Raw genomic sequence first — 15,860 nt, forward strand, 5'->3', positions numbered from 1 at the left:
ACATCATTAGGGTGGTGGGTTGCAATGAGATCTCAAGGCCGATGGTAGCCGTCACATTCGGGCACGCCTGGCCGCTCGGGGTGGATCCTCAAACACACCGAGCGGGATAGGGCAAAGGTGGGCGGGGTAACATGTTTATAGAGCTCAGTGGATGCTGCTCATGAATTCGTCCCATTGCAGCAACAAAGTATACAGGGTTCGATCCAAACCATACATCTGAACATGCACGCCAACGGCAGCAGCTCGAAAGTGCCAGCTCCTGGGGTCTGGGCTCCAGCAATCACATTCTTCGACCCTACGACGGATGATCTCGACCTCGACTCCCAAAAAGCATACTACAAGTATCTGTCGCAAACCGGTCTCACAGGACTAGTAATTCTGGGCACGAATGCTGAAACGTTCCTCCTCACACGAACCGAGCGCGCGTCCCTTCTTAGATGCGCGCGCGAGGCTGTGGGTTCTCAGTATCCCATCATGGCTGGTGTGGGTGGCCACTCGACAAAGCAGGTACTGGAATACATAGCCGATGCAGCCGATGCAGGAGCGGATTATGTTCTCGTCCTGCCACCAGGCTACTTCGGACCTGCAACCACAGAGATTGTGGTTCGGAACTTTTACGCTCAGGTCGCAGAAGCTTCTTCACTACCAATCGTGCTATACAACTTCCCAGGTGTCTGTAATGGCGTTGATCTTTCGTCATCTCTGATCGCAGAGCTGGCAAACACGCATGCCAACATCGTTGGCGTCAAGTTGACCTGCGGCAGCGTAGGCAAAATCACAAGATTGGCCGCACAACTTCCTGCCTCTCGTTTCAGCATCTATGGTGGACAATCTGATTTCCTCATCGGTGGACTAAGTGTGGGGAGTGCTGGTTGTATCGCAGCTTTTGCGAATGTGTTCCCAAAGACATTGAGCCAGATCTACAGGCTCTGGATCGAAGGAAAGCACGAAGAAGCTCTGAGATTGCATCGGGTGGCCAGTCTGGCAGAGGAACCTTGCAAAGCAGGTATCGCAAGTACAAAGTATGCAGCGAGCGTGTTTTCGGCTCCGAAGGCTGGAATTCAGGATGCCGAGGTCAAGCTGAGACCTCGCCAGCCATACCCTGCGGCAGGAGAAGCAGTGCAGAAGAAGATTCGCGAGACTATGGCGGAGATGAGTAAATTGGAAGGCTAAGTCACGCAGAGCGCGTGACGAATGCTTGTGTGTGTGTGTGCTCTGCCATATGTACTCGATAGCGGCCCCGACTAAATGCTCACTGTCCGATGATAAGGGCTAGACTTAGACTAGAACATCAACATTTCGTTTCTCATTAGTGATAGAATGACGAGAGAAACGCTTCAGCCACTCTCGCGAGGGACGACTCGTTCTGGGGTGACTGGCCTTGGCTCTTGTGCATATAACAGCCCCCTGATCCGACGAAAAGAACCAGTTTGTGAAGCAGCCAAGCTCGATGCTGAAGTGGCTGTTGCCTATCGATCGACGCTACTTTGTGACTAGACATGTGGCGCAATGCGGCTTCCACTCGTTCGGGGCGACATGATGCGGTATAATATGGATGATGCGCGGCTGACAGCGACACAGAGAACTTGTCGCTCAATCGCTACTTCCGCATCCCCGGCATCCACAGCTAACGCACTGGATGGTCTGGTCTTCTTTGAGCTGCTTGCGAGGCACACGGCAAATGCAGGTGCTGTTGAAGTTGGTTTCTTTTGTTTGGATGCAGCGGAGACAGCAAAGCTGGACAATAACAATCAGCGTCGATGCGACAGACGTGTGTGGGTGTGCAGAAATGTCGTACCTTTTCGTAACCTTGCTTCTTCCACTTTGCGATCAGGTTCTTGTCGGCGTAGTTGTTCTTCAACAGCCATTCGTACAGCTGTTTTGAGATGGCTTCTTTCTCATAGTAGAGGTCGTAGATGTATTTGGAGCCTGATGGCCAAAGTCAGCACCACTGTTTTAGGGCCAATGGGGTTGAAGTCCATCTCGAGCAATGGGGGTTGAAACTAGAGACGGACCTGGGCGTTGTATGGCTCACGTACGCTGGTGAGTGATCTGGAAGACGGGCCAGACCATCTCGTGCTTCTTCTTTCCTTCGTGCGAGGCGTTTTCGGCATCCTTGAGCTTGTTTGAGAATTCGAGCAGCGTGTCTTCGATGTCCTCGAAGCCGTCTGGCGGGGGCTTGCGGTTCCTGGAGCTGCGGATCGGAGGCATCTTGTATGAAAGGCTGAGGCGATCCTGATGGTTCAAATGGTTGGTGACCGAGGTCGAGTCGTGCGTGCAAGAGTCGCAATATCAGGTAGTGAATGGCCGATTGAAGGCGGCAATGAGCAAAGTGACGCGCGCGGGTGCCAAGACTTGCTGACCTCCGCTCGCGTTGATGCGCCGGTATGCCCTGTCGAGCAGAAGCTCTTGAACACCCGAGTCTCCTCTTGTCCCGACCAATTCCAAGCACAATGATCAACCCTACCTATCTGGCTCAAAGGACGCGCTCGTGTACGCCTCACCCCTCCCACCCTGTCTCTGCGCCGACACGCTGACCCCACCTTGCACAGCCGTCAACTGGAACGATGCCCAGAAGAGAGTCTTGAAGTCCTACCGCGAGTGGGTTCGCGCCGTATGACCCCTCTGCTAGAAAGAGCTGCCACCCTTACGTCCTTCTGATCCTCTTCAGGCTCCCGAGATCCAACAGATGTACTCGCTCAACATGCCCGTTTCGGCCATCCGCACAAAGATGAGACAGGAGTTTGAAAGACACCGCTACGTCCAGCAACTGAAGACTGTCGACGTCCTCCTCTTCAACTCCCACCAAGAATACCAGGCACGCTGCCATCTGCCATCACTCAAATCGAATATGCTCAGTTCTGACCTTCTCTCCTATTAGGAAACACTCAACTTCTGGAAGCAACTCACCCACGTGCTCAAGTACTTCCGCGCAGAGGAGGACCCCAAGGCTGCTCTCCCGAAGAACTTTATCCAAGGTTTCCTCGAGGTACGACTTGTGCTGTCTTTCGATCATATACCGGTTTTTATGTTGACACTGCTACCTCTAGGGACGCAACTAGAGAGAGAAACAATCATCCTGCGCCTTCCCGATTCCCCCAAACCTTCCTGTAATGATACCATTTTGAACCGCAGTTCCCTATTCTCCAAATGCACAGAACGCCTGTAAAATGCACTCTCAACTATCACGATGTCTTGCTGGCATTGAACGCATCTCTTGATACGGTGAACTTGTCCACCACAACGTCGCAGAGATCCATCAGATCATTGAGACCCTTCTCCAGTACATCGTACACATTGACTTCGTCTGTGGACGGATTAGTATCCTGTATTACATGACGATCCGAAGTGGCCTTACCCCATGTTTGAATGCGAAGATTCATTTTTGCTTCCGAAGGATGAGGAATGGAGTAGCCACAGAACTCAACGTCAGGGCTGATTTCATGTTAGCTGCGAACAAGTGTGTAGCAGATTGACCGCTTTCTCACTTCTTCATGATGATGTATCGTAAAGCATTGCCAAGGGTGTGGTCCTCCTTAGTGAACTCGAATGAGGCGGCAGTATCGGTTGATCCAGGCAACTACAGCGCATTAGTTCTGCTCGTTCATATGCATGCGCTGTCCAAGCGCGACACTTCCAGAGCTGGAGAGCGAGACAATATGATCAATATCCAGCGGACCAGATAAAATTACTTACCACTCTGATGCGCTGTGGCTCAACAACCTCGATCTCAGTAGAATTCATATCAGCGCCGGCGACGGCGTCGGCCATATCGTGATCTCCGTTGGTAGACATGATCTGTTATATTATCTTCGTCGTGCAGAAAATGCTGCGATATAGCACTGTACAGACGGGAGAAGTTTGTCGCCAAGCGTCTTATCTTATCCATCTCCCATCTCCGAATGGTGATGCTGACCACGGGCCAGGAAATATTATCCGGCACGTTCGTCATTCCATCCTCACAAAAGTCATTTGAGCGAACACACTTACTACCATATACTCCTAATATGGCTGAAAAACAAGTGCGCAGTGCGGTCATCAACCGCGACACCAACGAGACCAAGATTCAACTGGCCTTGAACCTCGACGGCGGATCATTAGAGCAGATCACGTCCGAGGACAATGGCGCAGACAAGTCGCATGCTGCCCAGGCTTCGAAATCGCAGTCCATCGACATTGACACTGGCATTGGCTTCTTGGACCACATGATCCACGCTCTCGCAAAGCACTCCGGCTGGAGTCTGAAGCTCAGATGCCGCGGTGACCTCCACATCGACGACCACCACACCGCAGAAGACGTCTTTATTGCCATGGGCCAGGTTGGTCAAGCAGGTACCGCTTGACTCAACAGTACACATTGCTTACAAGTGACCAGGCTTTCAAGTCTGCCATCAAGTCGACTGCCGGCCTCGCCCGTTTCGGTTACGCATACGCCCCTCTTGACGAAGCCCTCGCTCGTGCCGTCGTCGACCTGTCCAACCGTCCCTTCTGTGTCACCGACCTGAAGCTGCGCCGCGAGAAGATTGGCGATCTGAGCACCGAGATGCTGCCTCATTGTCTACAGAGCTTCTCTCAAGGTTCTGGAGTCACCATGCATGTCGACGTCATCAGAGGAGACAACGATCACCACAAGGCTGAGAGTGCCTTCAAGGCCCTTGCTATCGCCATCAGAATGGCCAGTACGCCCGTGGTAGGTCGCGAGGGCGAGATTCCGAGCACAAAGGGCGTCTTGTTCTAGAGAGCCGACCTCCTGTTCGGACCCTCCGCAATCATATATCGCCCATGCGTCGCAATCCTATAGAGCGGTCTGCAATGGCCACACTGCAGACCGACAAGATATGCAGATCGACATACTCAATATCCTTTCGGTCCTTTGCTGCCAACGTATCTGACCCGCCGTCTGCATTCTTGCGTTCACGCCTGCCAGAACCATACACTTCCGTTGTGCTGCTCAACTTGATGCCGTTTGACCCTTGTTCTGTAGAACTTTGCCTACACAATCTAAACACGACTTCTGCGAATCGTCATGACATGTCGATCACATTGTTCTCTTCAGACGCAGCACGTCTTAACCAGCACCGTTGCTCGATTCGACCCAATGAAATCTTCACTTCCCTGACCTGCGCTGCGCTGCGCATGGTTTTGCTCAGGGAAATCATGCTCGACTCAGTAGGTATTCTTCTATACGCGGTACCTAGAAAACACCATCTCCGACTGTGAATCCTCACATGGTGATGACTTCTGTTCCCTTCAGCGCTATTAATGTGGTATACATGGCACGGCCACCTCCGTAATTCGCATGAAGGACCATGTGTCTATTGTCTCCCCATACCGACATACCACCAGGCGCCTTGAGTCCATTCCCGTCACCAGTCCTGAATAATGGGCCGCTTGCGCGTGTATATGGTCCCATAAGACTGGTTGCGGTCGCGTACGAGACCGTGTATCCTGAACTCGCAAAACAGCCACTGCTGAAGAAGAGGAAGTATACTCCGGCTCTGGACCGAGTAAGGACAGGAGCTTCTAAGATTCCTTGATCTGCAGCACCGTCGTTATCCAGGAGAGCGACTGCGTTTCCAGTAAAGGTGTACCCATCTGCAGCCACGGGCTGTAGCATGAGCGGCGTACCGACGATAGGAGCTACAGTGTTCCCACATGCCCCGCCTCTGCCCTGGCTGTTGCCATCGACCTTGTAGACAACATAGCGTCTACCGTCTCTGTCTTTGAATCCCGCTGCATCAATTGCACCCCCTTTGGACAGTGGACAGAACAGCGCATCAGGTAGCCCAGTGTAAGGACCTAGAATCGATGGTGACGTAGCAGCGCCAACGCAATGTTTTGACCCATCCGGTCTTGCTGCTGTAGTGGCCGAGTAATACATGATGAAGGAGCCATCATCCTGAATGCCAGAGTCAGCAAACAGGCGTGCCCCGAAGAACGCAAACTACTCACTAGCTGTTGGACATCTGGGGCCCATGTCAAGTAGTTGGCCATTCGTACCCATGCAGGGAGCACAGACAGGGCATCAAATTGTGAGCCATCCGCGTTCTTTACAATCGACCAGTCCTCGAAGTTGGAAGACTTCGCGACTTGGATTTTGATATTGGTGCCCCGGGTGTGCGTAGCAAACGCATACCAAGTGCCGTTGACCTTGATGATACTCGGATCCGGGAAGTTGGCCGTGATAGCGAGGTCGATTGACGCCCTCTTCGACAGAGACACTTGATCATTTAGGGGCTCAGGCTTGACGGTGCCAAATAGGGTGACCAAAATCCACAAAAGAGCACATGCTGGTCCTCGGAACATGTTCGCGGCAGATGGACGACGCAGAGTGTTGTACTCGGTCAGCGACGACGAGAGGACATATCCCTACACAAATACCTGGGAAACGGCAAATGTTACGAGAAACGGGCGGCCGTTGTAAGAAGATAAATTGCTATCTGGCTGGGCTGAATAACGTCTAAAGCCTCCAGCATTTTCTGGTTACGAGAAAGGACGTTCATCTTGTCTGAATAATCTTTATGGTACTTAAGCAAAGTCGAGTTGATCTGAACGGAAGGTTAGGCACACGTTGACGAATAGAAGAGTTGGAGTTAATTTCGGTCGTCTGACCGGATATACGAAATGGCGACTTACTGTTGGTCCATTGCTATGACAAAGGCGCTGCCAAGCTGATTCGAGCCGCTCAAGGAGTCGCGATGTACGTACCTCTTCAAGGTCTGGATGGCTGGAGACCGCTTTCCAGCCTCGATATTGTGACAATCCTGCAAAAACTGCAATCTGATGTGAGCACTTGAACATGGCGTTTGAGGCAACGACGAGCTGCGTATCGTGAGTAGACAACACGCCGAACAAGCTCCTCCTAAGGAAAATTGGTCTGGCGGCAGAAAACGAGTTCGTTGTCGTCAAATCTCGTGACTGTCAAGGCTTCTTCCGTCTCACTCGTCTTTCGGTATACACCTACCTTGCGTACGCTTCGTGTGTCATGGATTACCAAGATAGACCATACAACTGCCTGCTAGCACCTATTAGATGGTCTCTGGCTTGGTCGGGAAAGCCACACGTAATTTGAAGGGGTGATACGGGCTGACCCCATTAGCCGGCCACGAGCTATGTCATCGAAAACAATCACCGCACCGCTCCGCAAAGACTATACAGTGGTTGAATGCTAGCAAAGAGTTCGCGCAGCATCTTGCTCGTAGAATACCAGAACACACGTCAAGGAGAGTGTCCTTGGGCTTGCTTCAACATCTGATTAGATTTAGCAAACTCAAAATCATGGGAGCAAGCAAATTTAGCCGGCGAGGCTCGCAGTCTTCGTACGAAGCACTGTCAGCACACGCTTCTCTGCGCCCTGAACAGCGTCCCACTGTACAATTATTGGTTGTCATGTTTAGACTCTTTCGATGGTACTCGATCACGAGCTGTCTGCTGATCACCGTCAGTTTTCCAGCCCACACCCGCAACGCTCGCTTGACTCGCTTTGATAGTGCCTAGCTTCCGGTCCTCGGATCCCTCTGCCGACATCTGATCCGTGATTCGCAAAGTGCCTTGATGGTCTATCGTTCACGATTGTGGTCCTCATGCCGCCAAGTGCGAAGAGCCGGCCAAGTCCTGCCCAATCTTGTAAGAAATCTCAGCATGGAAGGCTACTAGAACGCGACATGGCGTTTGGTGAAGGATCGCTACGGTCGTACCCTGACTCAACTCTAGCCACGGCCGACCTCGTGGCAAAGTATAATTCTTGTGGCTCCTACTACTGTTGGCATGCGAAACATACGTACGTCGCTTACCTTCCGTCTAATTTGAAGACCTTGCGAGGCGCCATCGCTGGACCTGGTCTAGTTGGTCCACGGAACTTTCAGCCTCGAGTAGTCAGTGCCGAAGCAGCCATCCAATAGTATCGTCCGTCGCTCCATAGGGCAGCCATTTGCCCTCTCCAGATGGGGTAGACATGGGGAGGATCCCCTTGACATGGTCGTTTCGTGGTCCACGCTTTAGATCTCCACATGGTTTAGTTGATATTGCTCGCTGGTTCCCACGATCCTTCGGCGAATGGACCCTATTACTCGCAAAGCCTTGTAGTTGATTTATCTCAAGCGTTTTATTCTAGACGCACGCCTGTCCCGGGCTTTGCCAGCCCCGTCCCTCTCCTTTGTTCTTCTACTTTCGAAAAGACCGTTGGGTGCTTGCCGCTGCTGAGGTCGAGATCACAATACTGCCATCTGGAGTGGTCTCACATTCTTTACCGCCTCATTGCATATTGAGACACACAAGATATGGGTCTCATTGAGAAGCCTAGTGATCCGCATGGATTGACGCTTGAGGCATGGGCTCAAGTGAGTGTGCAAAGCAAGATTTGAGAACACGCGGCTGACCCTGAGTTTAGGGCCTAATGTTCGGCAGTTTAATGACCATGGCATGCATCACGATCGCAAATATGCGAAAAAGAGTCGTCCTCCACCATCTCATTCTTATAGAGGTTCGTATACCGCAGCCCCCGCACAAGCCTTCCCCATCTTCCCCAGCCTGAAGACGAGCTCTGTGCGTCTGTCTCGGTCGGTACTATCGCGGTGCTGCTATACATCTCGGCTTACGGCCCCTTCTCGATATCATGATTGCGGCTCTAACAACTCTACATCTGACTGACACGATCCTTCTGACAGTTGATGTTCGGTCTCTTCCAAGGAACATTCATCTTCCCCGATCCACCGTACTATGGATGGTACGAATCTGTAGGAGCCTTGTTCCTCAACATCAGTTGGAGCTTGCACAATGTCATCTCATGGATGAAGAACAAGCCCTTTCTGAGCCGTAAGATGTCCATGATCTACATCGGCACCGTCATCCTGGTACAGCCTTACTGGGTGGCCGAGATTACGGCAAACTTTCTCTACTTTAACAACATCAATCATAAGGTGTTCGAACACCTTCGGCCTTTTGAGGCATTATTCAGGTATTTTGGTGTCAATGAGATTCTCGAGCAGTCCTAATTACAATGTTCAGGGACCCCTGGTGGATATTTACTATCCTCAACCTGGTCTACAACATCAAGAAACGCTACGACTTTGGCTTCGTCGAGCTCGTTCGCATCTCCCCTCGCTTCGGTGTTCTTCTCGTCGTGATGACGCTATCGGTCCTCTTCCTCTTCGTCGACATCCTCAGTGTTACACACGTTATCCCCAGTAAAGGTTTACCTGATGGAATCAATCCCTTTTGGAAGCTCAGCTTCGTCTTCAAGTGTATGACAGACACTGTCGTTCTGGACGACTTCAAAACAGCTCTAGACAAGATGAAGGACTACAGGCTCAGGAGAGTAACAAGCTATGCGGACAGATATGACAATGCTGAACGAGGATCCACGGAGCCAATCACAGTCCGCACGACCGTCACTCAGCATGAGCATTTTGAGAGCAGAGTCAGAAACTACGACGACAGCAGCGTGAATGGAAAAGATTGGGCGAATGGGCACATAGAGCAAGTAGAGCTTGAAGAGGTGACGCCGCCGCCAACAGTTCGAACACACATTGGTTAGATAATCACCTTGTTCATATTTCACATGTACATATACGAGAGACGGTTCAGAGCCGTCCATCATTGATGCTTGGGTAGATTATGAATTTTTCAGAAATCGAAACCTGAAGATACTCTAACATGTCTGAATGCATACAATTGAAGCTTTTACGCTTGTACTGGCTTACGAAGACCACCGAACGTGAGCGCGACAACGCCGAGCATGCCTGTAGCGCCAACGGCATAGGCAACATCACGGCCTGCCCACCAGTATAGAGAGCAGAAGGAAAGAGGACCCAGAGTGCGGCCGATCTGACCGAATGATCTGTGGTTACCGAGCTTGTTTCCACGCTCAGATGCGCCAGCCTCAAAACTGCTCAGACTGTTGAGACCAGTCACGACGGTTGCACTGGTCACGGCGAGCAAGGCAGCTGCACCATATAGCTGAGTCTGGGTGGTGAGGCGAGCGAGGAGGATAAAGGCGAACAGGCAAGAGACAACGCCCAGCTGAACCACACGAAGAGGATGCATGCGACGGGTCACGGTGCCTTGGAGAACAGAGGCGACAATTCCAATGAAGCCAAGGAGACGTCCAGTGTCCTTGCTGCCGTAGTTGAAGAGGTCGTAGGTCATGAAAGGTAGGGAGAACTCCATGCCGCTGAAGAAGAGAATGAAGGCCAAATGGGTGAAATTGAGTAGAGCGTGAGAGTTGGTGCGTTGAGTTGCGGGCTTCTTGAGGTCATCCGTCTTCTTCTCGGAGCTGGAGGGCGAGCTGACTATGTGTGTTTCGGGCAGGTAGAAGTAGAGGTAAAGGGTTTCTGTGACGATGAGGAAGAGGGAGAAGCCGGCAGCGGTAGCGAAGGGGTTGCTTTGCACGATGGTGACATTGGACAGAGCAGCACCTAATGCAGGACCGAAGGTAAAGGCGATGCTGAAGCAAGCGCCGACGAGGGCCATGGTGGCGCCACGCTGCTTGTCGTCGCTGATGTCTGTAGCAATGGCCATGGCCAATTGAACATTGCCTTCACTCAGACCACCAACGACACGACTAGCCAAGAAGGTACGGAAGTCTGTGGCGGCAACCCAAAGAGCAACACTGAGAATGTTACCCACCATGCTCCATAGCAAGGCAGTGCGACGACCGTAGCGGTCGGACAAGCGGCCAATGACAGGAGAGGCGATGGCCTGGCAGAAGGAGAAAAGGGAGCCTAGAGCTCCTCCCAGCAGGACAATGTCGTAGCGGTCATTGATCGGTCTGGCGAAGTTGTTCTTGTACGTGTTCAGCAGGCCCAGGATGCGGGAGAGGACAGTCGGACTCGACGACGAGGACGTGACGGAGGCATCGACGGCGCGATAGAACTCGAGGAGCTTGGGGAACAGGGGGAGGATGAAGGTGAAAGAGATCTGGATATGTCGGTCAGCTTCGCACTTGTGCACGGGTAGAAGGCAGCCATGTTACCAGATCAAGCAAGAGCGAGATGAAGAGCACCTTGAGCACTTGCTTGCGCTTTTCGGGCTTCACAGCTACCGCTTGCGCCATTGCAGGTGAATTGGGGCTGGAGCTTGCTTGCGCGCGACTGGGGAAGTACGACTTCGAAGGCGTTTTGGCAGAGCTTTGGTAGAGGCTTCTTGTTGCTTTGGCTGTTGTGGGAGAGGAAATGTATGCCAGGGGATACGGCAGTATCTATGAGTAGACTTTGTTGCCATTGACAAATGTTTGGTACTTATGACCGGTCAGCTGTTTCGTGTGATCGTCATGCCACAATGCAGCCACGCAAGAGGCGCCTCGGTTGCTGTCGATCCCTCCGATCACCGCTCGGCCAATGAATATGCACGTCTGACAGCTCTTGATCGTATTAAGGGGTATCTGATTCTGATCCGTCTTCACCGTCCATGCGCTCTGTCAAAACTCCAGTTCCTCGACCTCCATGCCACACTCGACACAAGTCTTGACCGTGGCGCCCGTCTCCGGCTTCTCGACCGCTCGACCCCATTCATGTTCATGCTTTGAGCCCCAAAGCTTGTCTCCGAAGTTTCCTCCTTCGACCCCCGCCTTTTGGCGCTTGTACGCATCCACTCGCGTTCTCCTCTTCAGATCGTTGAGCTTGCTCTTGAACTTGGCCTCCTTTCTTCGCTTGGCCTCGGCCTGTCTCTTGACAAACTCCTCGTCCAGCGCTTCCGCGCTGCCCCACTTCTTGTCCGAAAATGCATACTCTTCTACCTGATACCGCAGGTATAACATCATGTTGTTCCATGTCGACTTGTGCGGGTTCGGCTTCTCCAGTCGTGGCAGTAGTTGCTCGTCCTTGAGTTCGGGATCCGTGAGTAGGTAGTCTTCTCGTGCCTCCGTCTTCGTGAGCAGACTGTACTTGTCTGGCAGCTTGTCCTGGCACGCCTTGCACACCTGACACCCGAACACGTCGTCCCACTTCCAGTCAATCTCCAGTGTGCCACACTCTCTGCACTTCTTCTGCTCCTTTGCACCACCTAGCGCACTGAGTCCCGGCTCATAGGGTCCTGCCTTCTCATTCTTCAGCTTCTTGATCAACTGCGCCTTTTCCCATTCCTTCAACGTCATGTTGGCCGGCTTCTGCTCTTGGTTTGGTGTGTGCAATGCTCTGTTGTGCGGATCGTCCTCGGCAGTCAAGAATCCTCCCTTCGTGTCCGTCATCTTACTGAAGTCGTATTCGACAAACTTCTGGAACTTTTTGGCCGGCTCGATGCCTGAGTCGCGTGCGGGTTTACTGAAGCCATCTTTGTCGCCAGACTGGGCCTGTCGTGCGTCGCGTTGATTTGGCTGAACGGAAGACCCAGATAGGGTGACGTGTGGTCGTTTCTGTCCGGCTATAAAGCCTGAAGGCGTTCGGTTCGCTGGTGCTTCTTGACTCGCGGCGAGTTGCTGTGATCGTAGTGCTTTCGCTTTCAGTCGCGCTTGTTCCTACATCGTATGTCAGCATTTGATGCCCCTCTTATGGTACATTCTCCAGCATACCATTCGGCGAATCTTCTCTGGCGTCATTGGCGATCGTGGTATCGAGCCTGGTCGAGCTGCTCTCGGTGGCGTTGCCGCTCGCTGAGAGTCTGCCATGTTGTATCTGGCTGGACGCGTGTTGGACCGTGACGGTAAGATCGTGAAGTGAAAATCCTCGAGTTGTTGGTATGAGGCGTTAAGAATCAGAGTGCATGGAGTCAGGCGCAACTGTGCACACTCGTGAAGGTTCAAGAAGAAGGCGCTGACATCATCGGAGCTAGACAAAGAGCCGGGTCACCCCTACGTCAACATGTGAGGAGGTTCCTTCCATCTGCTCAATATTCATCTGTTTCCAAGTTGTAACCATGTGTGATTTCTGAAAACAGATGATGTTTCTACGTAAGCTGTGTCCAGTTTGACATCTCAAGGTATTCTTGGAGAGTGTTGCCGTGGCAAGGTGTTATCCCGTTTCGAAGCCACCACCATCCTTGATGCTCTGCCCAAATCAAAGCGCACCAAACCCTGATCAAACAAACAAATAGTCAACCAGAGCCAGCACGAGATCTTGTCAGTAGCCAAAGACAATTAGCATGTGTAAGACGACCTCACGAATATGCAAATGTACAGCGCCAAAAAATTTAAGGTCTATCTACAAGTCTCACAAAATCCGAGCCAATCACAGCCTCGATAGTATAACGGTTAGTACAAAGGTCTCATATCGGTCATCGAAATGATCAAGCACGGCTTGAGTAATCCTTAGATGGGAGTTCGATTCTCCCTCGAGGCATTCCTCTTTTTGTTTGGAGTGTGGAATCTGCTCTGCTCATCACCGAGAAATGGCCGCTTTGTGCTTGGGCTCCGTGCGGACATTGAATTCAGAACAACTTGGCGCACCACAAATTCCAGTCGTCTCAATTGACCGACCTTAGGCCCGGTCGTCTCGAAGGCAACGACTGGTGGTAGATGTAAGAAGTAGAGAACGATATGGTTGTGCTTCTTTGTTTTCGTGTCATCATCTGTTGACTAGCAAATAATGAGCCATTCGATGAAGCAACTGCATCCACTACCTACCAAGGAAGTGAGCGTGTCGTTATCTTTCCGCCTGCCTCCTCGCTTTTCTGGACTCCAACTACCCTAGCTTCACGAAAGGCTCATCTTGCTCTCCATATAACCTGTGACTTCGTCCACAATGTCACCCTTCTTCGCTGTCGCTGGTAACTTTACACCCTTCTCTTTGCACCAAGCTTTGAGGACGGCCACGGTGAGCTTGCTGATCTTGCTTGTTTCAAAAGCTTTGCGCATGTCTTCATCGCTGATGCTATCACTCGACTTGGAAGACGTACTGGCTGTAGTCTTGGTGCGTTTGGTGTCTTCACCCGCTGCTGCCGAACCACGCTTAGTCGCACCTGTAGCAGTGTTACGACCAGCGTTGGCCTTTTTCCAGATCTCGTATTGCTCCTCGAGTTCGGAGCCCCATTCAACGACATAGTTTCCTGCCCGCTTATCAATCTGGCGGTAACGTGGTAGCGTCTTGTCCTCAGGCTTCTCCGGCAAGTCTTCATCCAAAGCCAGAGCTTGCAATATGCGGTAAAACCATTGCAGAGATGGGTTGGGGTATTTCTTAGGGTCGTACACAGCTTTTGGCAATTGCAGCTGCTGAACGATGGTCCTCATCTTGTCGATCAGAACGTCAGGTGCCTGGACAACTGTCGTGTCGGGTATCGCACGAACGTCGTCTGCGAAAGGAAGCACATGAACCCACAATCCTGGTGGCATGACTTGTACGCCATCTTCGTCTAGCCTCTCCGCTCCTGGAATGACAGCAGCAAGTGTTGGTGTTGCATTGCGACGCGGGATGTACCAAGCAAGACCCATCTTCTGACCTTTGAGCAGCTTCTGTTGTAGTGCCGAGAAGACCCTGGTACTGCCGATGATGTCCTCTTCCGAGGGGTAGATGAAGGTCGAAGGACGATGGTTTGCCCAAATGGGAAGCATGCTCAAGGGCTTGAAGCCTATGATGCGGAGCACAGGGTCACCGAAATTCCTGACGTCCGAGATCTCCTCTGGCGTGAAAGACACTGTCTCGCCGCCGAACTTGTATGCCTTTCGGATCTCAACTTTGTCAACCGATCTTGCCGTGTCTTCCGCCTGGAGTGTGGAAGAGCCTGCAGCAAGCTGAGGTCTCTCGCCACCCATGTAGACGTAGCTGCTCCTGGCGGGCTCCTGGCGCTTGACAATGATGTAACCTTTGATAGAGATCTTCAAGCCTGGGCCAATCTCGAAGGACATATTCGAGAACAGAGCGCGTCTTGGAGAAGATCTTGAGTTGATATTTGACAAGAGAGATTGCAATAGTGTAAGACCATCACCACTAGCGGAAGCTCTGGAAGCTTTGGTCACAGGTGCAGGGGCATCTGGATCCGATGGTATGGCGCTGTAGATGATGTCCTGTTGTATGTAAGTAGAAGATAGACAGTGGAGCTTTAGAGGATACGTGCATTGTAAAAGATGGAGCGATCGAACGTGTGTTCTGGACTCGAGATGGGAAAAAGCTCAATGACCACGCCCAAGTCGTACAGATCCTTTGCTCTAACTGCAGCGGCAGACCTCAGGGCCTTGTCATCGTCGTGAGGAGTGTCGTTGTCGGTGACCAGGAAAAGGCGACGCGAAGAGAAATTTGGAGCCTTCGTGGTAAAGATCTGGTTCGCACAGAACAAGACATTGGCCATAGAGACAGGTTCGTCTGAAGGCTGGAGAAGTTGCTTGGCCTCGTCCTCATCATTGACCAGATCTCGTAGACGCTTGATGTCCCTTGCTCCGGGGACTTCCAAATCGGTCAAAAGGTAACAATGCGGGTATGAGAGTCCTCTGGAAGAAGCGTCTTCATCCTGGAAGCGAGAATCTTGGGTGCCAAACAGAAGAATGCCCATCATATCGTTGGGATTGGAGATGATGCGTTGCTGCATCAGCGAGTAGGCACATTTTAGGGCGGCAATTGTAGGAGTATCTCGATCGGTCTTTTTCGAGTCGAGTTGATAAGGTTTAGTAAGCATGGTCGGGCTCACGTCGATAGCAAAAAGAACAGCATCTTTGGTGGTTTTATAGCCCTGGCATAGTCAATATATGTCTGTTTACTCCAAGCAAACCAGTGCAAATACAGTTTCGTCGATATCTTCCTCGTCTTCTTCGTCCTCTTGACCTCGATTGTAATTTGATCGATCAGCCATCTTGTCGATGCAGAGGAACAACAGGTCGAAGGAACGAACAACAGCAATGGCTTTTGGTATTGGACCATCGAAGGTAGAGTGGTAGGCAACACTGCGTACCAGCATCGGCGATATCGGACTTAGCAAGAGCGCGTTGGTTCCACTCACGC

The 15,860-nt window shown here is 51.8% G+C and overlaps 10 protein-coding genes across 10 annotated transcripts; 4 read left to right on the plus strand and 6 right to left on the minus strand.

The window, feature by feature from the left end:
* Positions 1–222: 222 nt before the first annotated feature.
* AUEXF2481DRAFT_28102 (uncharacterized protein) lies at positions 223–1,173 on the plus strand (the record flags this gene model as incomplete). Its single annotated transcript, XM_013489884.1, has 1 exon — positions 223–1,173. One exon carries the CDS (start codon positions 223–225, stop codon positions 1,171–1,173), a length of 951 nt encoding a protein of 316 aa, XP_013345338.1.
* A 429-nt stretch (positions 1,174–1,602) lies between these two features.
* Positions 1,603–2,211, minus strand: AUEXF2481DRAFT_57755 (uncharacterized protein; the record flags this gene model as incomplete). Its single annotated transcript, XM_013490010.1, has 3 exons — positions 1,603–1,737; positions 1,799–1,929; positions 2,040–2,211. Coding segments are annotated over 3 exons (438 nt in total), but the record flags the coding sequence as incomplete, so codon positions are not given.
* Positions 2,212–2,453: 242 nt separating this feature from the next.
* AUEXF2481DRAFT_3663 (uncharacterized protein) lies at positions 2,454–3,062 on the plus strand (the record flags this gene model as incomplete). Its single annotated transcript, XM_013489801.1, has 5 exons — positions 2,454–2,493; positions 2,553–2,614; positions 2,672–2,779; positions 2,882–2,989; positions 3,051–3,062. The coding sequence occupies 5 exons, from the start codon at positions 2,454–2,456 to the stop codon at positions 3,060–3,062; spliced, it is 330 nt and encodes a 109-aa protein (XP_013345255.1).
* AUEXF2481DRAFT_38386 (uncharacterized protein) lies at positions 3,049–3,822 on the minus strand. The gene is made up of 4 exons (XM_013489961.1): positions 3,697–3,822; positions 3,489–3,580; positions 3,359–3,435; positions 3,049–3,307 (listed from the first exon to the last, which is right to left on the minus strand). The coding sequence occupies exons 1-4, from the start codon at positions 3,793–3,795 to the stop codon at positions 3,186–3,188; spliced, it is 390 nt and encodes a 129-aa protein (XP_013345415.1). The 5' UTR covers positions 3,796–3,822; the 3' UTR covers positions 3,049–3,185.
* Positions 3,823–4,007: 185 nt separating this feature from the next.
* Positions 4,008–4,738, plus strand: AUEXF2481DRAFT_63893 (uncharacterized protein; the record flags this gene model as incomplete). Its single annotated transcript, XM_013490020.1, has 2 exons — positions 4,008–4,319; positions 4,376–4,738. The coding sequence occupies 2 exons, from the start codon at positions 4,008–4,010 to the stop codon at positions 4,736–4,738; spliced, it is 675 nt and encodes a 224-aa protein (XP_013345474.1).
* A 486-nt stretch (positions 4,739–5,224) lies between these two features.
* Positions 5,225–6,306, minus strand: AUEXF2481DRAFT_3666 (glycoside hydrolase family 43 protein; the record flags this gene model as incomplete). Its single annotated transcript, XM_013489802.1, has 2 exons — positions 5,225–5,899; positions 5,953–6,306. 2 exons carry the CDS (start codon positions 6,304–6,306, stop codon positions 5,225–5,227), a joined length of 1,029 nt encoding a protein of 342 aa, XP_013345256.1.
* Positions 6,307–8,217: 1,911 nt separating this feature from the next.
* AUEXF2481DRAFT_78598 (uncharacterized protein) lies at positions 8,218–9,612 on the plus strand. The gene is made up of 4 exons (XM_013490057.1): positions 8,218–8,339; positions 8,390–8,482; positions 8,667–8,956; positions 9,007–9,612. The coding sequence occupies exons 1-4, from the start codon at positions 8,280–8,282 to the stop codon at positions 9,533–9,535; spliced, it is 972 nt and encodes a 323-aa protein (XP_013345511.1). The 5' UTR covers positions 8,218–8,279; the 3' UTR covers positions 9,536–9,612.
* Positions 9,609–11,234, minus strand: AUEXF2481DRAFT_623642 (uncharacterized protein). The gene is made up of 2 exons (XM_013490143.1): positions 10,973–11,234; positions 9,609–10,917 (listed from the first exon to the last, which is right to left on the minus strand). Exons 1-2 carry the CDS (start codon positions 11,051–11,053, stop codon positions 9,682–9,684), a joined length of 1,317 nt encoding a protein of 438 aa, XP_013345597.1. The 5' UTR covers positions 11,054–11,234; the 3' UTR covers positions 9,609–9,681.
* Positions 11,235–11,318: 84 nt separating this feature from the next.
* Positions 11,319–12,922, minus strand: AUEXF2481DRAFT_623924 (uncharacterized protein). The gene is made up of 3 exons (XM_013490144.1): positions 12,506–12,922; positions 11,672–12,451; positions 11,319–11,629 (listed from the first exon to the last, which is right to left on the minus strand). The coding sequence occupies exons 1-3, from the start codon at positions 12,599–12,601 to the stop codon at positions 11,417–11,419; spliced, it is 1,089 nt and encodes a 362-aa protein (XP_013345598.1). The 5' UTR covers positions 12,602–12,922; the 3' UTR covers positions 11,319–11,416.
* A 702-nt stretch (positions 12,923–13,624) lies between these two features.
* AUEXF2481DRAFT_3670 (uncharacterized protein) lies at positions 13,625–15,711 on the minus strand (the record flags this gene model as incomplete). The annotated part of the gene is made up of 3 exons (XM_013489803.1): positions 13,625–14,932; positions 15,046–15,591; positions 15,643–15,711. The coding sequence occupies 3 exons, from the start codon at positions 15,709–15,711 to the stop codon at positions 13,625–13,627; spliced, it is 1,923 nt and encodes a 640-aa protein (XP_013345257.1).
* Positions 15,712–15,860: the final 149 nt, after the last annotated feature.

The sequence above is a fragment of the Aureobasidium subglaciale genome, assembly GCF_000721755.1.
Source record: "Aureobasidium subglaciale EXF-2481 unplaced genomic scaffold scaffold_6, whole genome shotgun sequence".
Classification (NCBI taxonomy): Eukaryota; Fungi; Ascomycota; class Dothideomycetes; order Dothideales; family Saccotheciaceae; genus Aureobasidium; species Aureobasidium subglaciale.

What these genes read in the sequence shown, in the direction of transcription:
- AUEXF2481DRAFT_623642 (XM_013490143.1), bottom strand. Translation starts at nt 11,053, where the DNA reads ATGGCGCAAGCGGTAGCTGTGAAGCCCGAAAAGCGCAAGCAAGTGCTC. An exon ending in TCTCGCTCTTGCTTGATCTG is followed by an intron (nt 10,918 to 10,972) that starts GTAACATGGCTG and finishes CGACATATCCAG; the next exon opens with ATCTCTTTCACCTTCATCCT.
- AUEXF2481DRAFT_78598 (XM_013490057.1), top strand. Translation starts at nt 8,280, where the DNA reads ATGGGTCTCATTGAGAAGCCTAGTGATCCGCATGGATTGACGCTTGAG. An exon ending in CGCTTGAGGCATGGGCTCAA is followed by an intron (nt 8,340 to 8,389) that starts GTGAGTGTGCAA and finishes CCCTGAGTTTAG; the next exon opens with GGCCTAATGTTCGGCAGTTT. An exon ending in CCTTTTGAGGCATTATTCAG is followed by an intron (nt 8,957 to 9,006) that starts GTATTTTGGTGT and finishes TACAATGTTCAG; the next exon opens with GGACCCCTGGTGGATATTTA.
- AUEXF2481DRAFT_623924 (XM_013490144.1), bottom strand. Translation starts at nt 12,601, where the DNA reads ATGGCAGACTCTCAGCGAGCGGCAACGCCACCGAGAGCAGCTCGACCA. An exon ending in CAGAGAAGATTCGCCGAATG is followed by an intron (nt 12,452 to 12,505) that starts GTATGCTGGAGA and finishes CATACGATGTAG; the next exon opens with GAACAAGCGCGACTGAAAGC. An exon ending in AAGCGCTGGACGAGGAGTTT is followed by an intron (nt 11,630 to 11,671) that starts GTCAAGAGACAG and finishes AAGGAGGCCAAG; the next exon opens with TTCAAGAGCAAGCTCAACGA.
- AUEXF2481DRAFT_38386 (XM_013489961.1), bottom strand. Translation starts at nt 3,795, where the DNA reads ATGTCTACCAACGGAGATCACGATATGGCCGACGCCGTCGCCGGCGCT. An exon ending in CGATACATCATCATGAAGAA is followed by an intron (nt 3,436 to 3,488) that starts GTGAGAAAGCGG and finishes ACATGAAATCAG; the next exon opens with CCCTGACGTTGAGTTCTGTG. An exon ending in TCTTCGCATTCAAACATGGG is followed by an intron (nt 3,308 to 3,358) that starts GTAAGGCCACTT and finishes ATCCGTCCACAG; the next exon opens with ACGAAGTCAATGTGTACGAT.